This window comes from Balaenoptera acutorostrata, chromosome 9, assembly GCF_949987535.1.
Source record: "Balaenoptera acutorostrata chromosome 9, mBalAcu1.1, whole genome shotgun sequence".
Taxonomy (NCBI): domain Eukaryota; kingdom Metazoa; phylum Chordata; class Mammalia; order Artiodactyla; family Balaenopteridae; genus Balaenoptera; species Balaenoptera acutorostrata.
Window position 1 is genome coordinate 6443611 of NC_080072.1, and position 26871 is coordinate 6470481.

Here is a 26871-nt window from a genome sequence, read left to right on the forward strand (position 1 = left end):
TTCTTTCTTTCTTTTTTTTTTTTTGGCTGCACTGTGTGGCTTGTGGGATCTTAGTTCCCCCACCAGGGGTTGAACCTGGGCCCTTGGCAGTGGGCCTAGTGAAAGTGCCGAGTCCTAACCACTGGACCACCAGGGAATTCCCTTTTGTCCATTTTCTAATGAATTGTTGTGTTTTTCTTTAACTGCTGTGTTTTGAGAGTTTTAGACAGGAGCTCTTTGTCAGGTATGTGGTCTGCAAATACTTTCTCCCATTGTGTAGCTTGTTTTTTCATCCTCTTAACAAGATCTTTCACAGAGCAAAAGTTTTCAATTTCAATAAAGTCCAATTTATCAATTATTTTCTTTTATGGATCATGCTTTTGGTGTCATGCCTAAGAACTCTTCACCAAGCCCTTGGTACCTAAGATTTTCTCCTATGTTTTTTCCTAAAATGTTATATTTATGGCTTATTTTTAGCTCTCTGTCCACATCATAAAAACTTTATTATAGCTATGTCTTCTTTTTTTTTTTAATTTGATAAGCAACTTTATTTATGAATCACCTGGGGAAATTTGTTAAAATGCAGAATTTAATTTAATATCTGAGGAGGGACTCACGATTTTGAATTTCTAACAAGCTCCCAGGGTGATGTCAGTGCTGCTGGTTTTCGGACCAAAACTCTGAATACCAAGGTGGGGAGAGATGAGATAGAAATAGAAAACAGAAGAAAGGAGAATGATGAGGTGAGGCAAAGAAAAAATACGGTTCATTTGAGGTCATGGCTAGGGATGGGCCACTTTACATGGACCATGGAGATCAGTAGGCTTTCTTTAAAAACTATACCTATTCTGCTATATCTTGGTTAGTTTTTAGACGGCAAAAAATTTCTGCTTCATTTACAGTCTTGTTAGTGTTAATTTTTCAGAGGGAGCTTGAAGTTGCTACTGGTAGAAAAAAGAGTAGGAAAAGTCAGACATGTACAATGTTTTGAAGGACCAAATGTTACTCTTCCATTTGCATTCTCAGGTAGCTTCCAGAATCCTAGCATTTCCCCAGCTTGGTTATCCAGCCTGGCACATACTTTCCTCCTCCTTAGCTAGATATAATCTCCTTGTATGTTTGATGGGAACTCAGTTGGCCTTAGGGAAAGCATCTAATTCACTGAATTCACATGAATTTTTAACAACTATCATGCATTTAATCCTATTGGGGCACTTGCATTTTAGAGGAAGGACTGCTTATTCAAGAATAATAAATCTTAAATAGTGCATCATATTTGGGTGAGTCTAACTTTCCTAATCCTCATAAATAATCTCATGGACCACTGTTCTTCTAAGAATGGGAGATGTAACACTTACTCTCCTGGTGCTCTTACATGCAGTCTTCTCAAAGGATTATAAAAAATCATTCTGAAGTTTTACTTTTTTATAACAATAGTACAAAGAAGTTAAGATTTTGTTGACTCTCACTCTTAATATATATTATGTATAGATTCAATTCAACCTAGGTTTTAAGAAAAAAAGCCATGGCCATTTCTTTTTGAAAAATTTATATATTGTTGCATTTTATTCCAAGTTTCCTATTTTAGTAATGTGAATGAGGTTTGCTGTCACCCCCTACTTCTGATGATATTAGTGAGTTCCATACTGCACCTTTTATATTTTTCAATTTTTGTTGTACTTCTGCCACAGCTCCATAGTGAGAGGAGCAGATGATTTCTAGCTATCGTGTGGCTACTTCTTCCCCTGGACTATTTGGGTGTGCTCAGTTACAGTACTGTGTCAGGTGTCTTCCAACTAAACAATGATTACATTGCTTTTTTCGTCTATTCTGTGGATATCTTAGTCACTGGCCTGCAGCAAAGCTGGAATGAAATCTCAGAGGTATATTTCAACTTGCAAAACAATCATGAAGGTTGGCCTTGCATTTTCATAAGGCAGTTTGTGTTTTCTTAAGGAGTTCTTCTTATCCTGTGCCTAAATGGCTTTACTTGCCTCATGGGAATCAGTTGATTCTTTATGTGTGTGTGACTTCACCCAACCTTTTAAGAAACTATTTCTTGTTATTTTCAACTTTGGCATTTCCAGGCAAAAATTAGCATAGATTTTTGCATAGAAAATATGAGTCTGCTTCCAAGCCTCCTAGGAGGGACTTTGTATCATAAGTGAAAAGGAAAGAAAATGAAGCTAAAATCCTTATACATGGCTGCTTGGATGTAGCTAAGAAACAATCTAGACATCCTGGTTTGCTTGTAAGTACATCATGGGTATATAGTGCCAATCTTTTTTTTTTTTTTTAAGAAATTCACGTTCTTTTATTTATTTATTTATTTATATTTATGACTGTGTTGAGTCTTCGTCTCTGTGCGAGGGCTTTCTCCAGTTGCGGCAAGTGGGGACCACTCTTCATCGCGGTGCGCGGGCCTCCCACCATCGCGGCCTCTCTTGTTGCGGAGCACAGGCTCCAGACGCGCAGGCTCAGTAATTGTGGCTCACGGGCCCAGTTGCTCCGTGGCATGTGGGATCTTCCCAGACCAGGGCTCGAACCCGTGTCCCCTGCATTGGCAGGCAGATTCTCAACCACTGCGCCACCAGGGAAGCCCCTAGTGCCAATCTTGAATTTGAAGAAGTTAGAAATTAGCTATGTCTTCTTAAGCACCATGTCCTCTTAAACCATATCCAGAGTATAGTTATGTTTTACATTTAAGTCTATGACCCATTTTGAGTTAATTTTTGTATAAGGTATGAGGCTTAGGTTGAAATTCTCTTCTCCCCCACAAGGACGTCTAATTACCCCAGTAGCATTTGTTGAAAAGGTTATTCTTCCATTGAATTACTTCTGCACTTGATTTTCTTCAGCTCTGAAAATCTGGGGAAATTCAGTTCTGCCCCTCAGAGGTTTTGAGTTTAGCATTCATCCCCATGCAGATTTGAAATCTGGCTGATGTCTTGATGGGGAGACTGGTCCTGAGTTTCTGGCACTGTGTATGACATAATTATACTCCATATACAGTATATGCTACCAATTTTTATTTCAAATAATGATTTTTAATTACATGTGTTCATTATATCAATAGGGTGATTTTATTTTGCTCAAATAACTGAAATAGAAAATAATATTTTGGATTGTGTATTTTTACTAAAACTTGGCCTAGTATAGATTATAGTAGCCTGTGATACATTAAGATACCCACAGGGTTTTCAGACAATGTACAAATAGGCCACTCAGCACATTGTTTTATAATTTTTTGCCAAAAAAAACCACCAAAAAACCCTTGATACGGGTTCCAATTTTCCATTTCCAATTGTTTTCCAATTGAATTTTTAATTTCAGTTTTCATATTTTTTATTGTATTTCTAGAAAATCTATTGGTTCTTTTTCAAGTCTGCTTATCACTGTTTTCATTTCATGTTCCCTGTAGATGTTCTTTTTTTTAAAACTTTGCATGTTTGAATCACTTCTTATTTATTTATTTATTTTTATACTTGCCTTGTGGACTTTATTTTTTTTAATTAATTTTTATTGGAGTATAGTTGATTTACAATGTTGTGTTAGTTTCTGCTGTACAGCAAAGTGGATCAGTTATACGTATACATATGTCCACTCTTTTTTAGATTCTGTTCCCATATAGGTCATTACAGAGTATTGAGTAGAGTTCCCTGTGCTATACAGTAGGTCCTTATTAGTTATCTATTTTATATATAGTAGTGTGTATATGTCAATCCCAATCACCCAATTTATCCCCCTCCCTTTCCCCCTTGGTAACCATAAGTTTATTTTCTATATCTGTGACTCTATGTCTGTTTTGTAAATAAGTTCATTTGTACCATTTTTTTTAGTGAATTACTTAATTTTTTTAAAAATTTTTTTGCAATTTTATTTATTTATTTTTTTAAACTTATTTATTTACTTATTTTTGGCTGCGTTGGGTCTCTTGCTGCGCACTGGCTTTCTCTAGATTCGGGGAGTGGGGGCTGCTCTTTGTTGCATTGGCGGGCTTCTCATTGCGGTGGCTTCTCTTGTTGCGGAGCATGGGCTCTAGGCGTGCGGGCTTCAGTAGTTGTGGCACTCAGGCTCAGTAGTTGTGGCTCACAGGCTCTAGAGCGCAGGCTCAGTAGTTGTGGCACACGGGCTTAGTTGCTCCGCGGCATGTGGGATCTTCCCGGACCAGGGCTCGAACCCATGTCCCCTGCACTGGCAGGCGGATTATTAACCACTGCACCACCAGGGAAGTCCTACTTAATTCTTTAAAGTGTTTTTTGTTTGTTTGTTTTTAATATTTTTGGCCATGCCACATGGCTTGCGGGATCTTAGTGAAACCGGGGATTGAACCCGGACCCTCGGCAGTGAAAGCACTGAGTCCTAACCACTGGACTGCCAGGGAATTCCCTGTGTTCCCTGTAGATGTTGTTGACTTTGTAATTGATTTCTTTAAATACGAAAAAATATAGTTGTTTTAAATTTAGTAACTGACCACTCCGATATATGTACTGTGTATATCTGTTTTGCTAGTTCTTGCTCATATTGTCTTGCTTCTTTGTGTGTCTGGTTATCTTTGATCGTGTCCTGCTCAATGCCTGTGACACATTATTTATGGAAGCTCCTTGAGGCCTAAGATGGATATGCCCTCATCCAGAGAGGTTTTCAATTAGTCCTGCCAGGCATGAGAGGACACTACAAAAGTCCTGATATTCATCTCATCCCAGTCTAAATAAACAGCAACTCTTCACCCGGTTACTAAAGTCAGAGACACAAGACTCCTCTCTTTTCCTCACCCCCACTGTAAACACATTAGCAAATCATGTTAGTTCTGTCTCCAAAGTATCCCCAATCCAGTCATTTACCCCCATCTGTGCCTGGTGAAAGCTCTCATCCCCTCTTGCCTGGACCACTGCAGGAGCACAGCTGGTCTCTCGGCTTCCTGCCTCTACTAATCCTTTCTCCACACACTGTCAGAGCGATGGCTTAAACATGTGAATTAAATCATGTCGTTCCCCTGCTTAAATCACCTCAATCAATTCCTATTGCATGTGAAATAAAATCTAAGTTTCTTATTGTGGTGTAAGGCCCTGAGTAACCTTTTCCCTCCTCTCCAACCACTCTTCCTCTCGCTGGCCTTGATCCAGCCACACTGATTTCCTTGCTAGTCCTTAAACAGGTCAAAGCCTTTCGCATTTAAATACCTCTACTCTTGCTTTCCTTTGGCCTGGAACATTCTTACTCCTGTTCCTCGTCTTTGAGGTCTTAGCTCAATGTTACCTTCTAGGAAAGGGCTTCCTGTCACCCCACTCTAAGTTAGGACACTGTGAACCAGAGCTGTGGTTCTCTACCATAGCAGCCTGGCTCTGTCCCTTACTGCACATTCCGTATGCTCCTTTGAGACTTTACTTACTTTTTGTTACCTCTCCCCACAACTAGAATGTAAGCTCTGTGAGCCCAGAGACCTTGTCTGTCTTGTTCACTGCTGCATCCCCAGCACCCAGAAAAGTTCCTGGCACATGTAGTTATTGTGAATATTTACCACATAAAAAAATAAGGCTGCAGAGCCAGCCCTTGAGGTCAGTCTAAAAACTTGTGCCCTTTCTCCTACATTCTGCTCCCAGGGCAGAGTCTGGAATCTGTGGGAAGGGACTTGGCTGAGGGTCAGATCTGGCTTCTGTAGCGACTCTGGGAGTGCCATCGGACAAGTCCTTTCCCCCCCCTCTGGCCTCAGTTTATCCACCTGTGCTAAGGTATGACGCTCTGAGCCACAGGGACCTTGCCACTGACAGGAACAGAAGCAGATCCCTCTCTATCCAGCAGGTAGAGCCATTGGCTCTTTTGGACTTGGCTGCCGGGTTCTCTCATTCTGAATGTTGAGATGTCTTCTCATCAAAACGCACACTCTACTATCACCTACCGCCACGACCAAACACCAGTGAAGTGTTCATTTTTTGCTCACATTTTAAAACTTTTTAAATGTTCCTTTATTTAATTTTACTTGTTAAGGAAACTTTTTATTTCAGAACAGATTTAGATTTACAGAAATGTTGTGAAAATACTAGTTTCCATATACTCCACACCTATTATTTCCCCTATTATTAACATCATACACTTATATGGTACATTGGTCACATTAATGAGCAAATATCGATACATTATTATTAACTAAAGTCCACACTTTATTCAGGTTTCCTTAGTTTTTTATTTTATTTTATTTTTTTGGCCATGCCAGGGATCTTAGTTTCCAGACCAGGGATCGAACCCGTGCCCCCTGCAGTGGAAGCACAGAGTCCTAACCACTGGACCACCAGGGAATTCCTGGGTTCCTTTAGTTTTTAACCTATGTCTTTTTTCTGTTTCAGGATCCTATCTAGAATACATTACACTTGTCGTCATGTTTCATTAGGCTCCTCTTGGCTGTCACAGCTTCTCAGACTTCCCTTGTTTTTGATGACCACCAGGGAGGTTTTAGGTTTTTTTTTTTCAGTTGATGAACAGTTTTATTAGAAAATGAACAATTTTTCCCAGTTTTTTGAGACATAATTGACATATAACACTGTATAAGTTTAAGGTATACGACATAATGATTTGATATATGTATATATTTCAAAGTGATTGCCACAGTAAGTTTAGTTAACATACCAGAGGGGTTTGTAGATGGGACTCCAATATGTGTCTTGAGCTTATGGTCACTTAAGGTTCAAAGCTGAAAGATACAATCCTTGGCCCTCTGGGGAACTTAGGCACAAAATTTTTGTGGTAGAAATTGGTAACTTCCTACTCAAGTCCTTAGGCTGATCTTCAGAAGTGGTCCTCTCGATAAAATATTTCTAGTGCGCCTGCCGTGTGTTTGGCCCTGTGATCGGCACCAGTGGGGGGTGGAGCTGAGACAGGGCCCTTTTGGGGTTTCCAGTCCAGTTCTTTTGTTCAAGTTGGAGAATAGACGCACAGGAAGGCAGAGGGTAGCACTGCACCTTCCTGTTTCACCCAAGGATGTATCCAAGGTGGAAAAAAGGTGACAGGTCCCTGGAATGTCTTCCTTCCCATAGGACCTCTGAAGGGCACGGCCCCAGAGCTGGAGGATTTGGAATGAGAGGGGGTTTAGGGAATTCTCAGTGCTGTGCTCTCAGCTCCTGGAATCCAGCCCCCGTATTTCAATGGGCTGGGGTGAAGGAGACTGGGGCCTGGAGTTTCCTTCCCCACCTTGAGAAAGAAACTTGTAAGCCTTTGTGGTCACCATTGGTTTCTAATTCAGTTTAATAACTTAAGTCCTTTCTGTGCTCCTCAGCTTATAAGAGGCCCCATCAAGTCCTAGCAGCATCTTTGGGAGGTCAGGGCCGTTTCTTTCAGCCCCATTTTACCTGTGAAGAAACTGAGGCTCACGTCCCGCTCGGCAGATAGTCAGTGGAGGTGGAATTTGAATCCAGGTCTTTCTGGCTCCTAATTTTCATTTCTGCCCCCACCATATCCTGTGGTTTTTGGCCCTCAAGCTTGGAGGAAGACAGTGTTTTAGGAAACTTTTTCTCTTGACCCGCTAAGTTATATTCTGCTCAGAAGTTTGGGGTCTGCTCCAGTTTGCAGACTGGGAGGGGAAGAGGTCCCTGCCCCAGCCCAAGCCTGCCCTTCTTGGGTAATCTGGCAGAGGGGACAGGCCAGGGCTTGGATGCAGATGACGTGGGTGTATTGCCCACCTGAGGCTCTCACTAACTGTGGGAGTAAAAAAATCACTTTTTACTTGTGATCCTCAGTTTCTCCATCAATGAAATGGTGCTTATACACCTGTCCAGAGGCTTTATTGCAGTGAATAAGTGATATAAAATTGTTTGTCAGCTGAAAGCCCCATTCAGGGATAAAAGAGGTGGTTATCATTTCCAATGAGAAGATCCAGAACCCTAAATCCAGGGAAGTTGCTTGCCTGTAGGGCCAGGCTGAAGAAAGAAACTCATGTCCTGAAACTTCAAACTCATGTCCAGGAAAATGTCAAGCTGAATCCCCTACCCATCCCCAGACACTTCTACTCCCTCCCACACTGGAAGCCCTGCAAGCCTGGAGCAGAGAGGAGACTCCAGTATCCTTTAGCATTGGATGCCAAAGCATCTTGAAGCCAAGACATAGCATCTGTTTCAGCTCCAAACTCTCAGCTTCTAGAACAGGGTGAGCCACACACAGAACACTCAGGTGTTGAGTGAATGAATGAATGAGTGCATGAGTGAATGAAGAAATGCCAGAGCTGTCAGCAGGTCCAGAGTTTACCTCCTAACCTCCAGGATCCCGTTGGGACCTCTCAACCTTCTGAGTTCACCACCCTTCCCTTTTCACAGAAGTGCATGACACCAGGTGTACCAAAAAGGCAAACTGGACTTTATTATAAAGTTGGCTACAAAGTCACCGCAGCACCACGAGGTGACCACCTGGGCAGTCCCAGGCAGTTGGGCAGCCGGGTGAGTCCCGCACCAGGTACACGCACTCGTGCAAGCACACGTGTGACGGCGGCAGGTCTGCCTTCCTCCATCGGAAAGGAATGTAGCGTCTCTTCGCGCCCCCCACCCCAGGCGCGGGGCGCAAAAGTCACAAGAAGGGCCGCCAGGGCGGCAGAGTCCATCGGAATTGAAATCCCGTTACTGGTGTGTAGAGAATTCTACGTGGGTGTCAAGAGCCCCTCAGGGCACAGGCTGGCCCAGGTGGGCACTGCCTTTCCCCCACCAAGGCCCAGGGGTGGCTTGGCCCCCAGGAGTGGAGAACTGGCCCAGGCCCATGGGGCAGCGCGGGGCGGGGGAAGTGAGACTCCCCCATTCTCCGCTTGAAATCCCATTCAAGGAAACTCACTACGAGTGAATACAGATTGAAATGGAAACTGGGATCGCTTGATGTCTCTAAATTTTAAAAAGAAGCTCCCCTCCCTTGCCCTCCCACCTCCCCCCACCTCAAATCCTGCAGGGCCTGGGGAATCAGATCTATCCCCCTCTGGCCCCCAGAACCCCCCCAACAATCCCGGGGGGGTGGAGAGCGGCTCCATGTCTTGATGACAATATGCCATACTTGACGACGTTAAGTCACAGACTTATTCAAAACGTTGGTTCCCCTCCACTTCCATCTGCAGAGAGAGAGATAGAGAGAGAGAACAGTCAGTTAGGCCTATTAGGAAAGACAGGCTGAGGATGTGGTACACTGTTGGCACATAGTATGGGCTTCCAGTATACTGGTCCAGTGACTGAATGATCACCAGAGGCTCAGAAGATAAGGGAGTAGTTTGGATGAATGGAGTGAAAATATGTCTGTGGTTTTGGAAAGGACGGAGCCATAGCAGGGACCCTCTGACGGGGCCAGGGGCTGAGTCCCACTCTCTTTCCCAAACTCCTATAAATTCTCACTCTGTATTCCCTTTAGGGGACAAAGAATACTGAGATAGAACTCTAATCCCTCTTCCATCAATTTGTTGTATAACCTTAGGGGAGTTTCTTTAACTTTGGGATCTTGATTGTCTTCATCTGTAAAATGGGGTGAGGATGGCTGATCTAGGTCCCTCATAGAGTTAAGAAGCACAAACCATTACCCAAGATTCTCTTGCATCTTATCCCACACCCCTAATCTCTGCCCCCCAGGCCTACTTGTCCAGAACTTCCATATTGTTTTCATTAGTTCTTATCCTAACTGCTATCCTACACAGCAGGTGATGTTACTGTACTAATGAAACTGAGGAACAGAGAGGGCAGTTTACTCATCTAATTCCACCCAGCATCTCATTGGCAGGAGAGGAACTTGAGTTCTTGAACATTTTGGCTCAACTCACCTTCATGGAAGCTGTCTTGAACTTGGCTCTGGAGTTGATGCAACTCATCAGTAAACCCATCGTAGGGGAATGCTGAGACACCTGTCTCAAAGGCGGTTTCGTATGTGGCCAGGTCCTCCAGGAAGCTGCTATCTTCTGGGGACAGGTTGTTGCAAGGTGATGGGGCCCCTCCTGGGACTGCTGCCTCAGGATCCTCTGAACTCCATTCCCCATTGGGGTCTGGGGTAGAGAGATCCATGAAGATGTCTTCCACGGGCGTCTCTTCCAGGAATATATCAGGGTCAGCCAGGAAATCCAGATCCTGGCATTTCCAGGGTTTCAGGTCCAGGCTGAGCACAGGGGGGCCAGCTCCTGCCAGGGAAAGGTTAGCGTCCAGGGGCTCCAGCCCCCCAAGTGGCTCTAGCCCACCCGTGCCAGCCTCAGCTGAGAAGGGCCTGTCCATGCCCTGAGCCAACTGGCTGATCTGCTGGATGAGACGGTCTATCTCATTCTGCTCCTTCTCAGAATAGTGGAAGAAACTCTGCTTGACTGGAGAGGCCTCAGGTGTAAGCAGGCCTTCGGGCACCAGGGGGACATCCACAGAGAGGGGGCCCCGGAGCTGGGCTAGGGCCAGGAGTGTGCAGTCCCCATTACCAGGGCTGCTAGGACTTGGGGGCAACTTCTCATAGAGAAAACTGCATCCCTCCTGGGCGAAGTAAGTCTTGGTGGGATTGGGGCTCAGTTGCTCTGGGAAAGTTTGGCTGGGGCTGTTCAGGTGTGCTTGGAATGCTGTGCTTGGAGAATTCACCTGCTCACGGGCAGGGCTGTTCAGAGGCTCTGGGAAGGTGGCAGTGCTGGGAAGCAGCTGATCTGGGAAAGTGGAGGTGCAAGGATCTTCATAGCTTCTGGCTGAGGTTTCAGTCAGTTGGCCTTGTAGTGGGCTAGTCAGCGGATCTGGGAAAGTTGCACTGCTGGGCGTCAATTGATCAGAGAAGGTCACAGTACTTGGAGTCAGCTGTTCTTGGAGAGAGCTGGATGGAGTGGGCAAGTGGGTCTGGAAGGGCTCATGGAGGCTGAAGAGGAAGGCACAGCCTCCCGGCTGGTGGGGCGTGTAGGGTGGGGTGCATACAAGATCCTTGCTCAGGTCTGCTTGAAGAGAAGGCTCAGGGCCAGATGGGAATGTCAGGTAACTGAAGCCAAGCTCTTTGGGGGGTCGGGGAAGCTCTTCTGGTGTTGAGACAGCACCCAGCTCAGGAGCACTGGGGAAATTGGTGCTTCGGGGAGGCCCCATGGTGAAGAGTGGATTAGGGCCAGAGCATTGTTCCTGGGAGAGGATGTTCTCCGGGAATGAGGGCAGCATGGTCGGGGTGCCCAGGACATAGGCTGCCTGGGTTTCTTCAGAGTTTAACTGCTGGCGGAGGCTCCAGGCTTCTGTATCACTGGAGAGGAGAGAAGAGGCAGCCGGTAAGGGTGTGGTGTCCATTCCCAGAGAAGTTCTCTGATTTGTATCTCCTCCATGTCCACCTCAGCTGCCTCCCAGGCCCCTGGCTTGCAGCTCACCTGATTGGGTAGTTATTGGCAGTAATGGGACCCTCCGGACCTTCTGAATATAAAAGGCAATAAATCCATGCCCAGCCTCCAGGCTTGGCCAGCAGTCTCACCACCATCTCTGCTTGAATATCTCCACTCTCAGCCACTGAGGGGAAAGAAGAGATGCAGAGTTAGGACGCCCATCAGACAGCACCACCTATACTCCCCCCTCGCTGACCTCTCCACTGAATTGGGATATTCATGACATCCTCTTTTCTGACTACCCTAACCTGCACCATTCAACTCCCCACTTTGACCTCACCACTCAGAGTCCCCCAGTTCTGATTCTATTCTCACCTTGACTCCTTACCCTAGTGTTCACCCTATAGCATCCAAAACTGTTAGCCTCTGATATCTCCCCAACATCAGTCTTGATCACAGCCTTTCTTGGTCAGGTTTCCCATGCCCTTTCCCAACTCCCTGTCTTGTCCTTAGCCTCTCTGGACACTCACACAGGCGGTAGTGTTGAGCAGAAGCGTGGCCCAGGTCCTCAGGGTGCAGCAGTCCATACCATGATTTACAGAGCAGTTCACTGCGCTCAAAGCCCAGGTAGATTAGGACACTGGGAAGGTGGAAAGGATGAGGTCAGCTTTCTGTTTTCCCTGCTTGATACCCAGGCATCTCACTCCCTCCCAGGTCTTCTGCACCCTTAGATCCCATCCTCCCTGTCCCTGACTCCAGAATCTAGGGTCCCCTCACCTCTGACATGCCTTTTCCCTGGGGTCTGAACACTCTGGGCTTACCTCTCTGAGATGTCCAGAAGGGCCAGGTCCTTAGCGTGATGGCTCTGGAACATGGCCAAGAAAAGTGAGGCAGGGCCAGGGCCAGGACCAGGGCCAGGGCCAGGACGGGGTCTTGTCTCCAGTGGAGCACAGAAAGCTGTGAACACAGGATTTCCTGCCCAGTAGGCCCCAGGTGGGTGAGCATGGAATCGGCCTCGAATAAGCACCAGTTTGTTGCCTGCACTCTGGCGCCTGAGGGACTTGGAGGTGTTGAAGCGACAGCGGAAGAGGCGATCTAGGTGAGTGAAGAGAAAAACTGGTAAGAGAGTGAATGGCTGAGAGAGATGGCAAATGCGAAGGAGCAGGGCAGCAGGAGGCATATTGGATTGAGGAAAGGAGAAAGGAGTTCTCACCATTATCCAGAGCAGAGGGCAGGGTGAGTTGCTGGCGCACAGTTAGGTGGTCAGCTGGGTCAATGATGTCGTAGATACTGTCACCCTGGGCAACCAGGTCCACCTGGAGAAAGGTAGAGGAGAGATGACCATTAATGAAGGCAGCAAGAGCCAATCCTTGGCACATAGCATCTTGTAGGCTATAACTTCCTCCCCAGTAATTCTCAGATTCTCAAAAGTGGAAAACTCATTGTGTTCCCATCTGTGCTGCAGTCCAAGCTGAAAGGATCCTCAGCACTCACCATGGAGTGGCCCAGATGCTCGCTCACACTCTCAGAGAGATATAGCAGCTTCCCCTCCGCCGTGAACACAAGCAGGAATCCAGGTAGTGCTGCCACTATGTCTTCAAGCTCTTGAGCTGAGAGAAGCCCTGTGGGGCCCGCCAGAGGAGTGCCTGCAGAGTGAGAAGATAGGGTGAGTCAGGAGTAAGACTGGGAAGCAAAACAGAAGTGAGAAAGACATGGACTGGGTTTCAGAAAATTCTGAGGAATTCCTCATGGACCTGCTTCTGCACACACCTGTTGACCTGCTGCCCGCAGCTCTTGCCCGGGGAACCTGTTGCTGGATCTCTCCAGCCAGCGAGCCCTTCGACTTCTAAGTCGGGGCTGGGGCTTTGGCGGGTCTGTGTTTCAGGACCACGGACAGCGCTCCAAAGCCTACCGAGCGTTCAGCACCGCGGGCAGCGCCTTGCTACCCGGTGGTGCTGTCAGCACCGCGGGCAGCGCTCCACCGGCTGCAGAAGAGCCCTTCCAGTATCGTGAACAGCGTCTGTGCTTCCCCAGGCTTTGGCGGCTCCGTCCCTGTAACTTCCCGGACTTCCCTTCCCTGGCTCCCCGGAGCGCCTCTGCGCTGGTGGGGACTGGGGCCATTCTGTCCTGGCTCTCCTCCTCCCATAAGTCTGGCACCAGGGACACTATCCAGGCTCTCTAATCCTCATTCAGAACTAAGGTGAGGTTTGGACAGAACTCAGGAGGAAAAGTGGGAATTCCTGAGTTCTCCTAGTTCCTTCTCACCCCAGCTCGCCGACACGCTGCCCTAGACCTGCGGCAGTCCCAGTGGTTCCCTCTGCTTCACTCTCCCCGGCGCGCGCCAGCTCGTGTCTCCGCCCCAGTTTGCTCACCTCCAGCGAAGAAGACGCCCTTGCGAGTGTAGATGCAGGCAAGACTCATAATGTGCAGGTAGGACAGCCGGACCTTGTCCGCTTCAGCCAGCGGCAGCAGCTCCTTGAGGTTCCGGATCTCAGCGTTGATCTGGTCGCGGCGCGCCTTGGAGGCGCCCTTGGTGGAGCGATACATGACTAGCGGCTGCGGAGCTCCAGCTCGGGCGCTCCGAACACCTGCGTTCCTGTCCCGACGCACCGGTGGCTTCCTCCTTGCTTCCCCGTCTCTCGCTCAGGCTCTTTCTCTCTCTGTCTCCTCTCCTGGGCTCCGCTCGGTTGCGCTGCCCCCCTCGCCTGCCTTGTTCCGCCTTATATAGCTCCTGTCAGGCGTGGGGGGCTCGCTTTAGAGAAAGGGGGGGCGGGAGGCTGGGCTAAGCAAGCTGCAGCGGGAGCTGCTGGCTGGGGTTGGGGGGGCGCGCTCCTCCTCCCTCCCAGGCTTCCGACGTCATCCCATGACGTAGAACGAGAGCGGGAGGGGTGCCGGGGGGAGGGGGAGAACGCAGGCTGCGGAGGGGGCCGCGGCTGGCGGCAGCTGCGCCGAGAGGCAGGCGCTGCTTTAGGAAGGCCTGAAAGGGGGTGCAGGGACCCAGGTATCCTAATGTATTCAGCTGAGGGAAGGGACAGGGCAAGGGTTGGGGCGGTCTGAAGCCCCTGGCAGGAGAGTCTGTAGAGGGCAGGAGGGGCTGATTCTGACAATGATTTTTCTAAAGAGATAAGGGAAAGGGAAAGAGCAGGGTCGTACACAAATCCCCCCTCCCTATTTGCCAAAGGTCAAGTTTGTCTGGGGCGGGGGGATGGGGGTGGGGAGAAGGACCTTCCTTGGCCTCTGGGGGATAGGTCGCAGCTGGGGTTTCTCTCTAGGGATTACTCAATCCGGGATTCCCTTAGTCACTTTCAAAGAACAAATCTCCTCCTCCCCCCTTTCCAAACCCGGGCCTTGCTGATTTAGCAGGGGGAGTCTGGGGGGGTTCTAAGTCCCTAGGATGGATGGGAAAAGGGTCCTGAGGTCCTGAGGGAGAGGAACCAGCTGAATCTGGCCTTGGTTCTACTTTCCCACAGCCAAGAATAGGAACACCTGCACCAACGCCGCAGTCGGCAGTGACTCTTCGTTTCTCTGTCAACTAATTAACCTCAGCCACTGACGGGGGAAAGTGAGGCAGGGTCCCAGGGCCTGGTGAGGATCTGGGTCTACACCAAGGTATCCCTTCCCCCATTGCCAGCCCCCAAAGCCAGCGGCTCCCCCCGCCACCACCCGCATATCCCCCCACCCCCCCGCTCGAGTGCAAGCCTCTGTCTCCCCGCGGGCCGGGGGCGGGGGCGGGGCCGGGGGAATCCCAGCTCCATATTAGGACAGGAATCCTCCGGCGGCTGCCGCGGCGGCGGCGGCGGGCGGGGCCTGGCTGCCTCCGCCACGCTCCGGAGGGCTCCCCCCTGCCTCCAGCGGGGAGGATGGGGAAGCAGCAGAGAAACGAGGGGGCCGTGCTGGACCTTCTGCACGATCCATGCACCGACCAGAGACCCCTTAACTCCGTCGGGCTGTCCACACTCCCCTCCAACCCCTTCCCCGTCATCGGCGGTAGGATTCCTCGCTGTCTCTCCATCTTCAACTCTCCACATACCCCCCACCCCGCCACCGCCCCGCACCAGCTAGTTTCTTTATCTCATTGCCGGCTTGGTGGTCTATCTCAGCTTTGTGCGCCCTCTGCGCCCCCCAAAACGTCCCCCTTCCCCTCTCTCTCGTCTCTCTTCTTTGTCAGTTTTGTCTCCACATCATATCACTTTGCCCTATCTCCCTCTTTCTTCTTTCTCTTTTCAGCATGGATGACCACTCTCTACTGGGGCTGAAGGGTGCCTTTGTTTCCCCCAAACAAAGGGGAAGGAAATGGGCTAGGGGACATTTTATCTGAAATCGAATTCTGTGGGGTAAGGGTGTGTGTGAAGTCACTTGAGGGGCTGGGGATGAGGCCACTTAAAATTTGGGAGAAAGGGATTGGCCTGATTGTAGAAAGTCACATAGGAGTGGTGGAGATAAACTCTGACACCAAGAAGCAAAATTTGGGGTCTTCACTCCTCGTGGAAAAGGGTGGAAGCAAGAGAGGTAGAGTGGGAGGAGGAGAGACAACTGACAAGAAGGCTGTCTAAGAAGAGGGTCTCTGGGGGCCCAATCCTGACCTCCTGTGCATTCTGGCAGAGGTTGGGGCCATCCACATCAACCTTCCCGTATTCAGTGGCACAGCTGAGATGGAGGGAAGGGGTATGTCTGTCTGCCTGTCTGCCACTATCTCTAACCCTATTTACCTGGGTGACAGAAAAATGGTTCCTTCAGAAAGTGTATCTCTGTTCCACTTTCATCTCTGTCTGGCCCCTGACATACTCACCCACCCCTCGCTCAAGCTTCTGTTTGGACAAGCTCTTAATCTTTGGACCCCTTTCCTGTAGGAAAATCCAGGGCAGTGTTCCTGTTTTATTCACTTATTGGTTCTTTATCCCTGACTGAGAGGCACGCTTAGTGTTCCTCTCCATGACCAGAGGTGCCTATTGGTTTGGTCCAGCCGGTCTCCAGCAAGCTGAGTAGAGCCGCAGTGAAAGAATGGGGCAATCACCGCTGTCCGTGGTCCTGAACTATCACAAGGTATGTCATATGGACCATGGGACGTTAAAGTAGAGCTTGAATCCATACAGGTCTCACAGTGAGGCCCCAGCTGGCTGTCCCCTTCTCCTCTGAGAATGAATAAGGGAGTGGATTGTAGGGGGGCAAGATATCTGAGCTCTAGGAGTGAAGTAAATGGGGGGGGGGGGAACTGGGCTCAAGGGAAAAGCCCTTGGATTTTTCCAGAATGGACTGGGGGGAAGGCACTCTGGAAGAGAAGAAGGGTCTAGAAAGGGACAAGGGAGGGGGCACAGAAGGGCTCATCCTAGTTCGACCACTCTGATTCAAGTTGAGAAGCTCTGTATGCCCCAATGTCTGCTCTCCCCAGGCCAACTCCCACACCCCTTGCATCCCACCTCCTTAAAGCTATTTTTAGCTGTGGAGAACCAAAAATAGCTTGGCAGCAGCTTCAGGACGTGGGAGAGGAGCTATTTATATCGCCAGTGATGGTTCCAAAATAGCAAGCAGGAGGAGGGGGGCGGCTGGCACGCTAGAGAGCTCCTGGCCGCTGCTAAAAATACTGGCAGTGTGAGTCATCCTGGCCTGGCTGAGTCACCCCACACACACCTCCCCCCCACCCAACAAGCAGCAGGCAGCAGCAGCAGAACAGGCTAAGAATTGGAAGTCTGAGATGAGGGAGGTATTAGAGCCCATTGACTATAGGAAAGTGGGCAGGGGAATGAATTCAGAGGGGGGCCTTGGGGTGAGTTTGTAGAAGAAATGGGGGGAGCAGGAGCCACCCACCCAAACTCTCTGTGTGAGCCTGCAGCATTTCCAGCTATGCACTGCTGCTTGGGGATGCTTGGGCAATTGAAGGGAGGGGGCCAGACTCTGAGAATGTGCGTGTGTGTCTGTCTGTCCATTTGACCATGACTGTATTTGTAGGTCTCTGTATGTCTGTTCGCATGTGTCTTCGTAGCTGAGTGTCTGTATCCCTTTATATCTCTGCATTTGCTTATGCCTGCATCTATGCCTGTCTTTATTAAGAATGTCTATGATTTCCTGTGTTGTGTGTAGTTCTATGTTTGTGCTGGTATGTATTTATATGTTTGCAGCTTTCTGTGTGCCTCCCTGTACACGTGTGTGTTTGTGTCCACGTCTGAGTTGGCTCTGTGCCTTTCTCTCCCAGCACCTGATGGTGTGTACGGATTTGCTTGCATCCCTAGCCTCAATGCACCTTCTGTTGCTCTCTCAGATGTCACTTGTTGGGCTCTTGCACCATTTATGCCTTAATCATCTCTCTCCACCCAACATCTTCTCTTCTTTCCAGCCCTTGGACCCCAACGATTTGTGAAGGTCTCTGTTGCATGCAATCTCTAGCTAAAAGATGGAGGAAAGGAGCCCCATATGACCTCTCCCTTTTCTCTTGAACCATCCTGAATCGTCCCTGGCCTGCAGGAGTAAATGGTTTTTCATCACTCCATATTTGGGGAGCTGAGGAAAGAGAAGGGCTTTCTTTAGTTCTAAAAAAAAAAAATTCCTGGTGTGGGCACAGGCATGCGCAGCGCGCACACACACACGCACACACATACACAACTGAAAAAGAGAATGAGAGAGAGAAAAAATATCAAGGTCCCTTCTTTACCGAGACAAGCTCGCATCTGTTGCCATGGCAACCCCGCCCACTCCTTCCCCGAAAAATCACCAAGAAGAGGTGATGGCATCGAGGAGGGATTGGCTGATTTATTTCTTTATTATTTTTTCCGAAAAAGGGATTTTTACAGCAAGAACAGGCCGTGAGATCCCTTGCCCCTGTCTTACATGGCTTTACTGGGGACCTGGAGGGACATCACCCCTCAGCCTCTATCAGAGAAGAGAAGGTATATCTTTTCCAGAGATTTCAGGGAGGATGACCTGCTGGGAGGGAGTGGGAGGATGAATGGGGAGTCTGCTTCTTTAAAACAGCATGGAGACTCCTGGTTAAGGCTAATTTTCTGGACACTTGGGGCAAGGATCTAGACAGAGGGCTGTCAAAGTGTATCCTGTATGGCTCTGGACAAATGTGTCTATGAGAAGGATAAAGAGGGAGGGAGGGAGGGAGAGAGAGAGAGAGAAAGAGAGAGAGGGAAAATATGAATGAATGAATGAATGAATGAATCACTTGATGGGTCTTCAGAACAGATGACAAGATGCCAAAGGATGCAAGATCTCAATGGTGGTCAGGCCAGACAGATAGACAAGATGGCTCAAGACAGATCCATTAAGGCAATTGATGGTGCTGCAAGTCACCACCAGACCACAGGTGCAGCTACTTGACTTGGACCCCAGGGAAATTGGGGTCATAGGTGAACAATCTAGAAGAGCACTGAAGCTTACCTTTCCAAACTCTAGTCCCAGCCTGAGTCTCAAATGCCTCCTCTGAAGCCTGGCCACCAGCCACTGCAGCCATATCAAGTGAACTGTAGCCTCCTGCCAAATGACTGGATGGTGGAAAGGAAGGGATTCCTCATTTCTTCCTGTGCTTGGCTTGCTGCATAAGTGGGGTCACTTGGGGCTGGGGACTGGAAAGCCAGACCAAGAATCTGATTCTAGAGAGAAACACCTCCTCCCTTCCAGCGGGCTGCTGCCCACCCTCAGCAGGCAAGGGCATGGCCTGAGGAGGGGGTTAGCTCTACCCGAAGTGATGGAACAGAGGGATGAAAAGACTTCAGATTTGTTCTGACCTGTTAGACCTATTCTCATGACAAATCAGGTTGATATTATTATGCTCATTTGATACATAGTGAAACTGAGGCTCAGACACAATGACTTAGAGTCACACAGCAAGTTATTGGCGATGCTGAGCCTTAAGCCTAGCTCTTGCTCCCAAGTCCAGGCTTTCTCTTGTACCCTGGGGTAGAGTTGAAGTCTGCAAACTCTGACTTGCATACCAAATCTAACCCACAAAGTGTTTTTGCAAATAAAGTTTTATTGGCACACAACCACATCCATTTGTTTATATATTGTCTATGGCTGTTTTCACCCTACAATGGCAGAGTTGAGCAGTTGCAACAGAGACCATATGGCCTGAAAGCCTAAAATATTTACAAACTGACACTTTACAGAAAAAGATTGTTTTCTTTTGGAGTAGAGGATGAGTTCATGCTAGGAATATCTTTGCTTGTCTCTCTCTTTCTCAACCAGAAGCTCTCTGGACCCAGGGCATACCAAAATGTCATTTCATCTCCCTTTACTCTTCCAAATGCCATGGAGCAGTAGTGGCCCTGTACTCCTTAAGGGTGAAGAGATTGGGAAGCCCTATGGGCTAGGCTCCTTACTAGCTTCTAGCCACTCTGTAGCTGTGTAGATGTAGCCTCCCCATGCAGAACTGATGTTCCACATCCTGTCCCCATGGCAACATGAGTTGGAGTTAGCAATGAAGAGTCAGGATACTCCATTCCATCCTACCCCAACCCCAGTCTCAAGACTGCATTTTGGGTGGTGATTAAGGTATTAACAAGAAGACAAAATGTCCTGGTAGGAGGAAAATGACAGTACTGTGGGGTCTCAGGCCTCCTAGAGCCTCCAGTCTAACCCAGGGGAAGAATCTCTATCCACTTTCTCAGAGAAGTTTAGTAACTTGTCCAGGGTCACACAGCTAGAATGAGATAAATCCAGAATTAGAACCCAGGTCTCCTGATTTCTACTTTTTGCTACTTTTAACTAGGTTCTTCTTTTGAATCCATGAGTTTGAAACCATGTAAAGGTTTTCTAACAGATTCCCAAGTACCTCCCCCATCCTGGGTCTAGGGTCCACCAGTCTGCAGTGAAAATATAATCCTCATGTTGGTTTGTGCAAAGGCGCATCTTAGCAGGCTGTTTTCTTTCTCTTAAGGTCTTTTCATTATGTTATCACTCCCCCAATTCTACTTGCATAGGGAAGTATTCAGAACATTTCATCTATTTATGGTTATGAAATCAACAAATCTCATGTGAAGAAGGTACACGCTGGCGCCCACGCATTGAGACGGTCAGAGCCAGGTGAGTGGGCTGAGCAGAGAAGGTGAGGGGCACGGAATCATGAAGAGGGTGGGAGGGGGAGAGTGTAGCTCAGGTGGGAAAAGATGCAGCTTTTCTAGGCCAGGGCCTGAAGGCAGGGCTGAGAGAAGATGGCACAAGCAACGCAGTGAGGAGCGTGTCAGACCAGCCATGTTCCAAGGAGGGAAGGAAAATCAATCAACTGAAACCACTCTTTAAATGCAGAGCAAGGGCCCAACACTCCCCCAAGCACTGTAGGGGAGAAAGGAGTGCAGGATGCCCGCCTTGCCCTCGGGGAGCTGGAGGTCTGGGGGGAGGAGACAGACCTTCCGCACATTCAGTCATTAGTTCAGCCCAGCTTCAGGATCCTCTCCATCACTGCTCTCCAGCTGGCTAACTCCTTGTCCTCTGGTCCTCCGGTTGGGTCCAGGGCCCCTGCTCAACGCCCCCCGCGGCCCCCTGTGCTTCCTCATCAGTGCAGCTCTCATCCTACATTGTCACCGTCTGTTTGCTTGTCTGTCTCCCCCACCAGTGTCTACGCCTGGTCTCGTATTCTCAGCATCCAGCATAGGGTCCGGCCCAGAGCAGGGCCTCAGGTATGTCACTCATTCATTCATTCACACACACACACATCTGAGGGCTGAGTTTGTGCCAGCGTCTGCGCTAGGCAATGGCGATGCAGTGGTTTAGAAACACAGGCTTGGTCTTAACCTCATGGAGGATCCAGCCTGATGAGAAAGTGAGAACTCGATCAAGCCATTTAAGTGGAATGACTGCTGGGAAGAAGGCATACGCGGTATTTGGGGAGAGCAAAATGAGGGATGACCGAGCCTGGGAGTCCGGGTTGGCTTCCCGGAGGAGGTGTGATTGGGCTGAGTTGCCAGGTGTCAAGTGACTGGCTGACCAGGTTCAGCTGTGCTGAGTAGGTGGGGTGGGGGGTGGTGGAGTGCAGTATCATAAATCAGACAACACAGGACATGTGCCACAAAAGAAGCCACCGAAGCCCGCAGCTGTGTTTACAGATGCACGGTGTGAAGGTGCAGAGGGCCAGCCACTGGTAAGGGAGGTCAATCTCCACTTCCACCAGGTTTGGCGCCTGTGGCAGGACTGAGATGAAGTGGCTCAGCCTTGAGCAAAGGGGTCCATGGGCAGAAAGCCAATAAGTTCTTTGTGGGAAGGCAGGTGGGTGGGAGGGAGCCTGAGGCTTGGAGAAGCAAGAGAGGGTGGAGGCCGGGAGGGAGGCTCTGGGGTGAGATGCCCACTCAGAGTCCTGTCTCCTTCACATTGGGCAAGTGACTTAACCTCTTGTGCCTCAGTTTACCTGTCTGTCAAATAGGGATGTAAGGAGAATGGTAGCACCTACATCAAAGGATTGATGAAGAAATTGAGTTAAATCATTAAAGTACTTGGAACAATGTGCCTGGTACACAAAAGGAGTACAATCAATGTTGAATGAAGGAATGTCAGTCATTGTTAACTTTATGAAAATATGATTTTGAACAAGGCTCTGAAGAGATAGCATGGGCTGGTTTGGGAGGTAGCACACGCTCTGTCACTGTAAGTGTGGGAACAGGGCCTGGACACCCACTGGCTTTTTGCAGCCTTGGCTCAGCTTGGTCTGAGAGCACCAGCTGGGGTGGGGCAGGCTGGGGCCTGCAGCAGTTCCAAAGAGAAGGACAGAGATGACAGCTGGGGGCCTGGGGAGGTTGAGGGATGCACACAAAGTTACACTAGGGCCTCTGGCCTGGGTCCCCATGCGCTCCTTCCCTGGGCATCGGCTGGCTGCCGCACTGCTCAACAAGTCCGGGGATGGAGCCCCTTGCAGTGCTCAGCGACCAAGCTCCCCCTGCCATTTTCCTAGAAGCCAACCTGGCCGTGTTCTTCCCCAGCTTAAAACCCTCCTGGCTCCCATCACTCCCTGTTACCAAAGGTCCTCCTGGCCCTTTCGCCCCTTCTCCCCCCAGGTGCCTAGGCCATCATAGGCTCCAGGTTCAAGGGACTCCTTGTTATCACCTAATGCACCTCATAACATGAGAGTTTATGGATACTTACCTGTGCCTTATACACCTAATCAAGCATTAACTAATTCACAACTCACAGCAACCCAGTGACACCTGGGTTGTTAATGTTATTTCCACTGGAACCTGGGCCCAGCAGAGAGGAAGTCTGCAGGGAATGATCCATGAAGTCCCAAGGGAGACTGATGGGCTGCAAGGCTGGGGTGACCATGGACGAGCAGTAGGCCTGGGCCTGGGCCAGTGACAGAAGGGAAGCCCTAGGAGCAACCAAGAGACCACCCAAGAGCAGGGAGAATGATGACCCCCACCCCTGGGAATGCTGGAACTTCAGGGAGTTGGTCAAACCATGGCAAGAAGGGGGTAGCCGCAGTTATGATCTGTTGACAGAGAAGCTTCTGGAACCAGGAAAAGATGAGCCCTAGACGAATGGAAAGGGGACACCAGGAAGCTTTAGGAGAAAGGACCACCCGGTTGAGGGGAAAGCTCCTGAATCACCCAGTGCAGACAGGGGTGGGCTGGAGAAGCCTTCTGGCAAGGATTCGAAGGTCTGGAAAGACTTGGAGGTGGGCTCCGTCTAGATGTCAGCAGATTATGTTCGATGCGGGGGGAAAGAGTCCTGGACAGCAGGATCTAGAGACAGGGGTTCTGGTCCTAGCTCTGCCACCAGCCTACTGGGGTGTTATGTAAGTCCCTTCCTCTCTTTGGGCCTCAGTTTCCCTATTTGCAAAATGGCAGGTGAGTGGGTTGGACCCCTTGGCTTGGAAGGGCCCTCCCATCTCCGGCACCCTGAGCATCTCTGGGCCCAGGTCCCCCCTGGCCAGTGCCTCTCAGGCTTTAGAAGTCAAATGCTGCTGCCCTGAGACCCACTTTCAGGTGGGGATGAGCCCATGTGCCCAGGGCTAGGGTCTGAGTGGGCCTGAAGTCTCCCAGAGGACCAAGTCCTCAGCCCGGGATGATCAGGGCCATATTGGGCCCTGCAGACCTGGCCTTGAGGGCATGGGGGCGCAGGGCTGGTATGGTTTTCCTTCTTCAAACCCAACCCATCAGGGGCCATTTTCACAGGTCTGTGCTAAGAGCACCAGGGGACTCACCGCTGGGGGAATCCGATAGGTTCCAAGGTGTGTAAAACAGACCCCAGGTCATCCTCGGGTGGTCTGCACAGCCTGTGGTTGAAGGGACTATTACTTCCAGTATTGTTTAGCTTCGGTCTGGTGGGAGGAAGAAAACACCCCCAGAATTGTCCCACAGACCACCACAGAGAGAGTCCACAGCCTGGCAAGACACCCCATTTAGAGGATCCCAGACTCACAGTTGAAGTGGGAGCCCCTCAGAGATCATCCACCTGGAGTGACTGAGGCCTCATGCAGAGAATGGAGTGGCCCAAGTGACACAGCCAACACTTAGTAGAGGGGGACCCTGAACCAGGGACCTGGCTCACAGCACAATGACCTTTTGAGTGCCTCTCAAAGGCTGGTCTCTGAGATCAAGGTGTAGAGAGAGAGAGCCTGGGCCAGGAGGCAGGGTTCTAGGGTCTTAGTCTCAACAATGCACTGACTTGCTGTGTGACCTTGGCAAATAACGTCTCTTGGAGGGCTGCCTCAGTTTCCCCTTCTGTGCATTGAAGGCTTGGCCCTGACAATGGATGCCCCTGGGAAGAGCCATTCAAGTCCAGGGCTAACTTCTCCAGAACATGAACCTCTCTCCTTTGCCAGACTTGGTGCCCACAGTTGGGCTGGATCATATCCACCTTTGGGGCCCCAGCCCTGGTCCAGAGTAGGGGCCCAGAGATGTCTGGAACCTATGTATCGATAGCTCCTTGGGCGTGGTCAAGTACTTCACAGCTGTCTTCAGTGAGTCCTCGTCAAACACCCCTGCAGGTGCTGCAGAGAGAGTACAGGCATCATCAGGACTGTTGGGGGGAGTCCAAAGAGCTGGGTCCACAGGGCCCTGGCGAGCCCTGCCAGAGCCTGAAGGCCACATCTCCATCCAGAAGCCAACTGGCATCTGCAAGCAGTATGGAGAAGGTTTGGCTCCAGAAAGTTCCAGAGAGCTGGTGGGCTGCCAGAAGCTTTTGACGGAAGCAGATGTTTGTAAGCAGCAATCTGGTTTGTTGATCATGGAGTCCATGGGATCCAGAGGCTTGTCCAAAGTGATCATCGATCCAGAAAGCCTACCTGGGTCTGGACTCTGCTGGGGAAGAAGCAGCAGCTGGTGCCACTGCTGCAAGAGTTGTCCAGCCCCTCTATTGGGTACAAGGCAGGAGCCGGAGACTGGCACACTGTGCCAGCTATTCTCAATGTTAAGCACCGGGGGAATGACCTTTGGCTAGGAAGTCAGCATCCCTGAGCTCTGGCCCATGCTGTCCAGGAACGTGCCATGTGACCTTGGTCAAGTCACTACTCTTCTCTGGGCCTCAGTTTCTCTTTCAGTTTAATGAGAGGGTTGGAGAAACTGGTGAGGGTCCTTCCAGCTAAGATCCTAACCTGACCTCAGGCTGTGCCCAAGGAGAAAAAGGCTAAGGCAGGAGGCTGGAGGGGGCATGGGTCACCAGAGACCCCGGGTGGCCCGGCCAGCAGAGGAGTCCTCACCTGGTGTTTTCACTCTGTGGCCTTGTCCAGAGAGGATCCCCAAATGCGCTAGGCCTGGCATCTTGTTTCCTTCCAAGGCTCCTATGGAAGAAGAGTCTCCCTGTTGGGGAGAGATGGGGGGACGTGGTGGGGAGGGGGCAAGGGCAGGACCTCCTTTCTCCGAGGTTGAAATTTCCCCAAAGTGGGTGGAGGGCGCTAAGATTGGGGAGGTGAGGCATGGCACCGGAGTCTTCCCGGGCCCAGGCCCCGCGCGGGGCTCGCGGCACGGGGGCGGGGGCAGCTCTCGGGCTCTGGCTGAGCCGCCACTCCGCCGGTTGCCTTTAAAAGGCGCCAGCGCGCGCGCATCAGCAGAAGGGCTGCGGCTCTCTTCCAAAATAGGCAAGAACTGGGAGGCCGCGAGAGACCAGCTGCTAGCAGCGCAGACGTCACCCGGGGCCTCCCTCCCCATTGCCTGCATCAGGTCTCCATGGCAACGGCGTGCCGCGGCCGCAGATGAATGAGCTACCGCGAAGAAAGGAGGACCGCGCTCCCTCTTTCAGGCGTCCAGGCTTAGCGGCTGCCCCAGGAAAGGCGATGCAGACCCGGCACTGGGAAGGAGGGGGTACCCTCATATTCAAAAGGGCTCCAAGACCCATTCATCCCTACTGACTCTATTATGTCCTGGGAACCCGGGAGCTACTCAATTCCGGCAGGGATCCCTGATCTTTTGGTCCAGGCATCCTCAAGTCTCAGGGTTCCCCTTTACCTTCATCTACCCTCCCAGTCCGTCACCTCTCTCTGCTCCCCAAACTGCGGAAAATGACATCATGTGGCTTAGCGCCACCGCGTGGCGGGTAATGTCGCTGCGTCTGGCGTGCTGTGGCTGGGGTCTCGCCGTCTATGTCGTCCTCTGGCGTTTGTGAGCGGGAAGAGCATAAAGGATCTCGACAGTCCTCACATTAAGACCCTAATGGGGCTTCCCTGGTGGCGCAGTGGTTGAGAGTCTGCCTGCCAATGCAGGGGACACGGGTTCGAGCCCTGGTCTGGGAAGATCCCACATGCCGCGGAGCAACTAGGCCCGTGAGCCACAATTGCTGAGCCTGCGCGTCTGGAGCCTGTGCTCCGCAACAAGAGAGGCCACGATAGTGAGAGGCCCGCGCACCGCGATGAAGAGTGGCCCCCACTTGCCAGCAACTAGAGAAAGCCCTCGCACAGAAACGAAGACCCAACACAGCCATAAAATAAAAATAAATAAATAAAAATTAAAATTAAAAAAAAAAAAAAAAAAAAGACCCTAATGAACAATGACATCGTTATAACATCAGTAGTTAACGTTTAATGAGTGCTCCGGATGTGTCGATCGCTGCTAAGGGCTTCCCCCATATCACTTCATTTCATTCTCACAGCAACCTTGCAATGCAGATGGTGATGAAGATGATGACGATGACCACGACTACTACCATTTTACAGGTAAGAAAAACAGGCTTAGAGAAGTTGGGCTTGCCTAAGATCCTACGGCTGTACAGGGCAGAACCACCACCTGAACTCATGACTGTGCGAAAAGCGTTTGTGACCCCTTCACTTCCAAACGCATGGTCTCTTTTGATCCAGCTCATAGCCTCTTGAGATAAGCAGGACAGCACTCATTAAAATTATTCCCATTTTACCGATAACGAGACTGAGACCCAGAGAAGTGAAATGTTTTGCCCAAAGTTTGAGCAGCCATGGATGGAGCCCAGGCCTCTAGGTCCCTGATCTAGGCATTTTAGGATGAGGTGGCTGAATAACAGGGAGTCCAGCACATTCCTCTGAGACTCTACCCCTTTGGCAAGAGAGACTGAGGGGCTAGCTCATCCCGGACTGTTCCTCCGTGGACAATGGAGCAAATGGAGCAGCCCAAGGTCAGTAGAGGGGCAGGGACTCTCCCTCACCTCCCGAGGTTTTGAGAGTTCATAGGACCTAGATGTTCCAGTTTGTCTTATATATATATAGTATAAAAATATATTATATATATAATATAATATAT

At 50.0% G+C, this 26871-nt stretch overlaps 1 protein-coding gene across 1 annotated transcript; it reads right to left on the minus strand.

The window, feature by feature from the left end:
• Window positions 1-8916: 8916 nt before the first annotated feature.
• NPAS4 (neuronal PAS domain protein 4) lies at window positions 8917-13789 on the minus strand. Its single transcript, XM_007170999.2, has 8 exons — window positions 13615-13789; window positions 12737-12888; window positions 12456-12558; window positions 12064-12337; window positions 11773-11882; window positions 11291-11426; window positions 9752-11169; window positions 8917-9055 (listed from the first exon to the last, which is right to left on the minus strand). The coding sequence occupies exons 1-8, from the start codon at window positions 13787-13789 to the stop codon at window positions 9027-9029; spliced, it is 2397 nt and encodes a 798-aa protein (XP_007171061.1). The 3' UTR covers window positions 8917-9026.
• Window positions 13790-26871: the final 13082 nt, after the last annotated feature.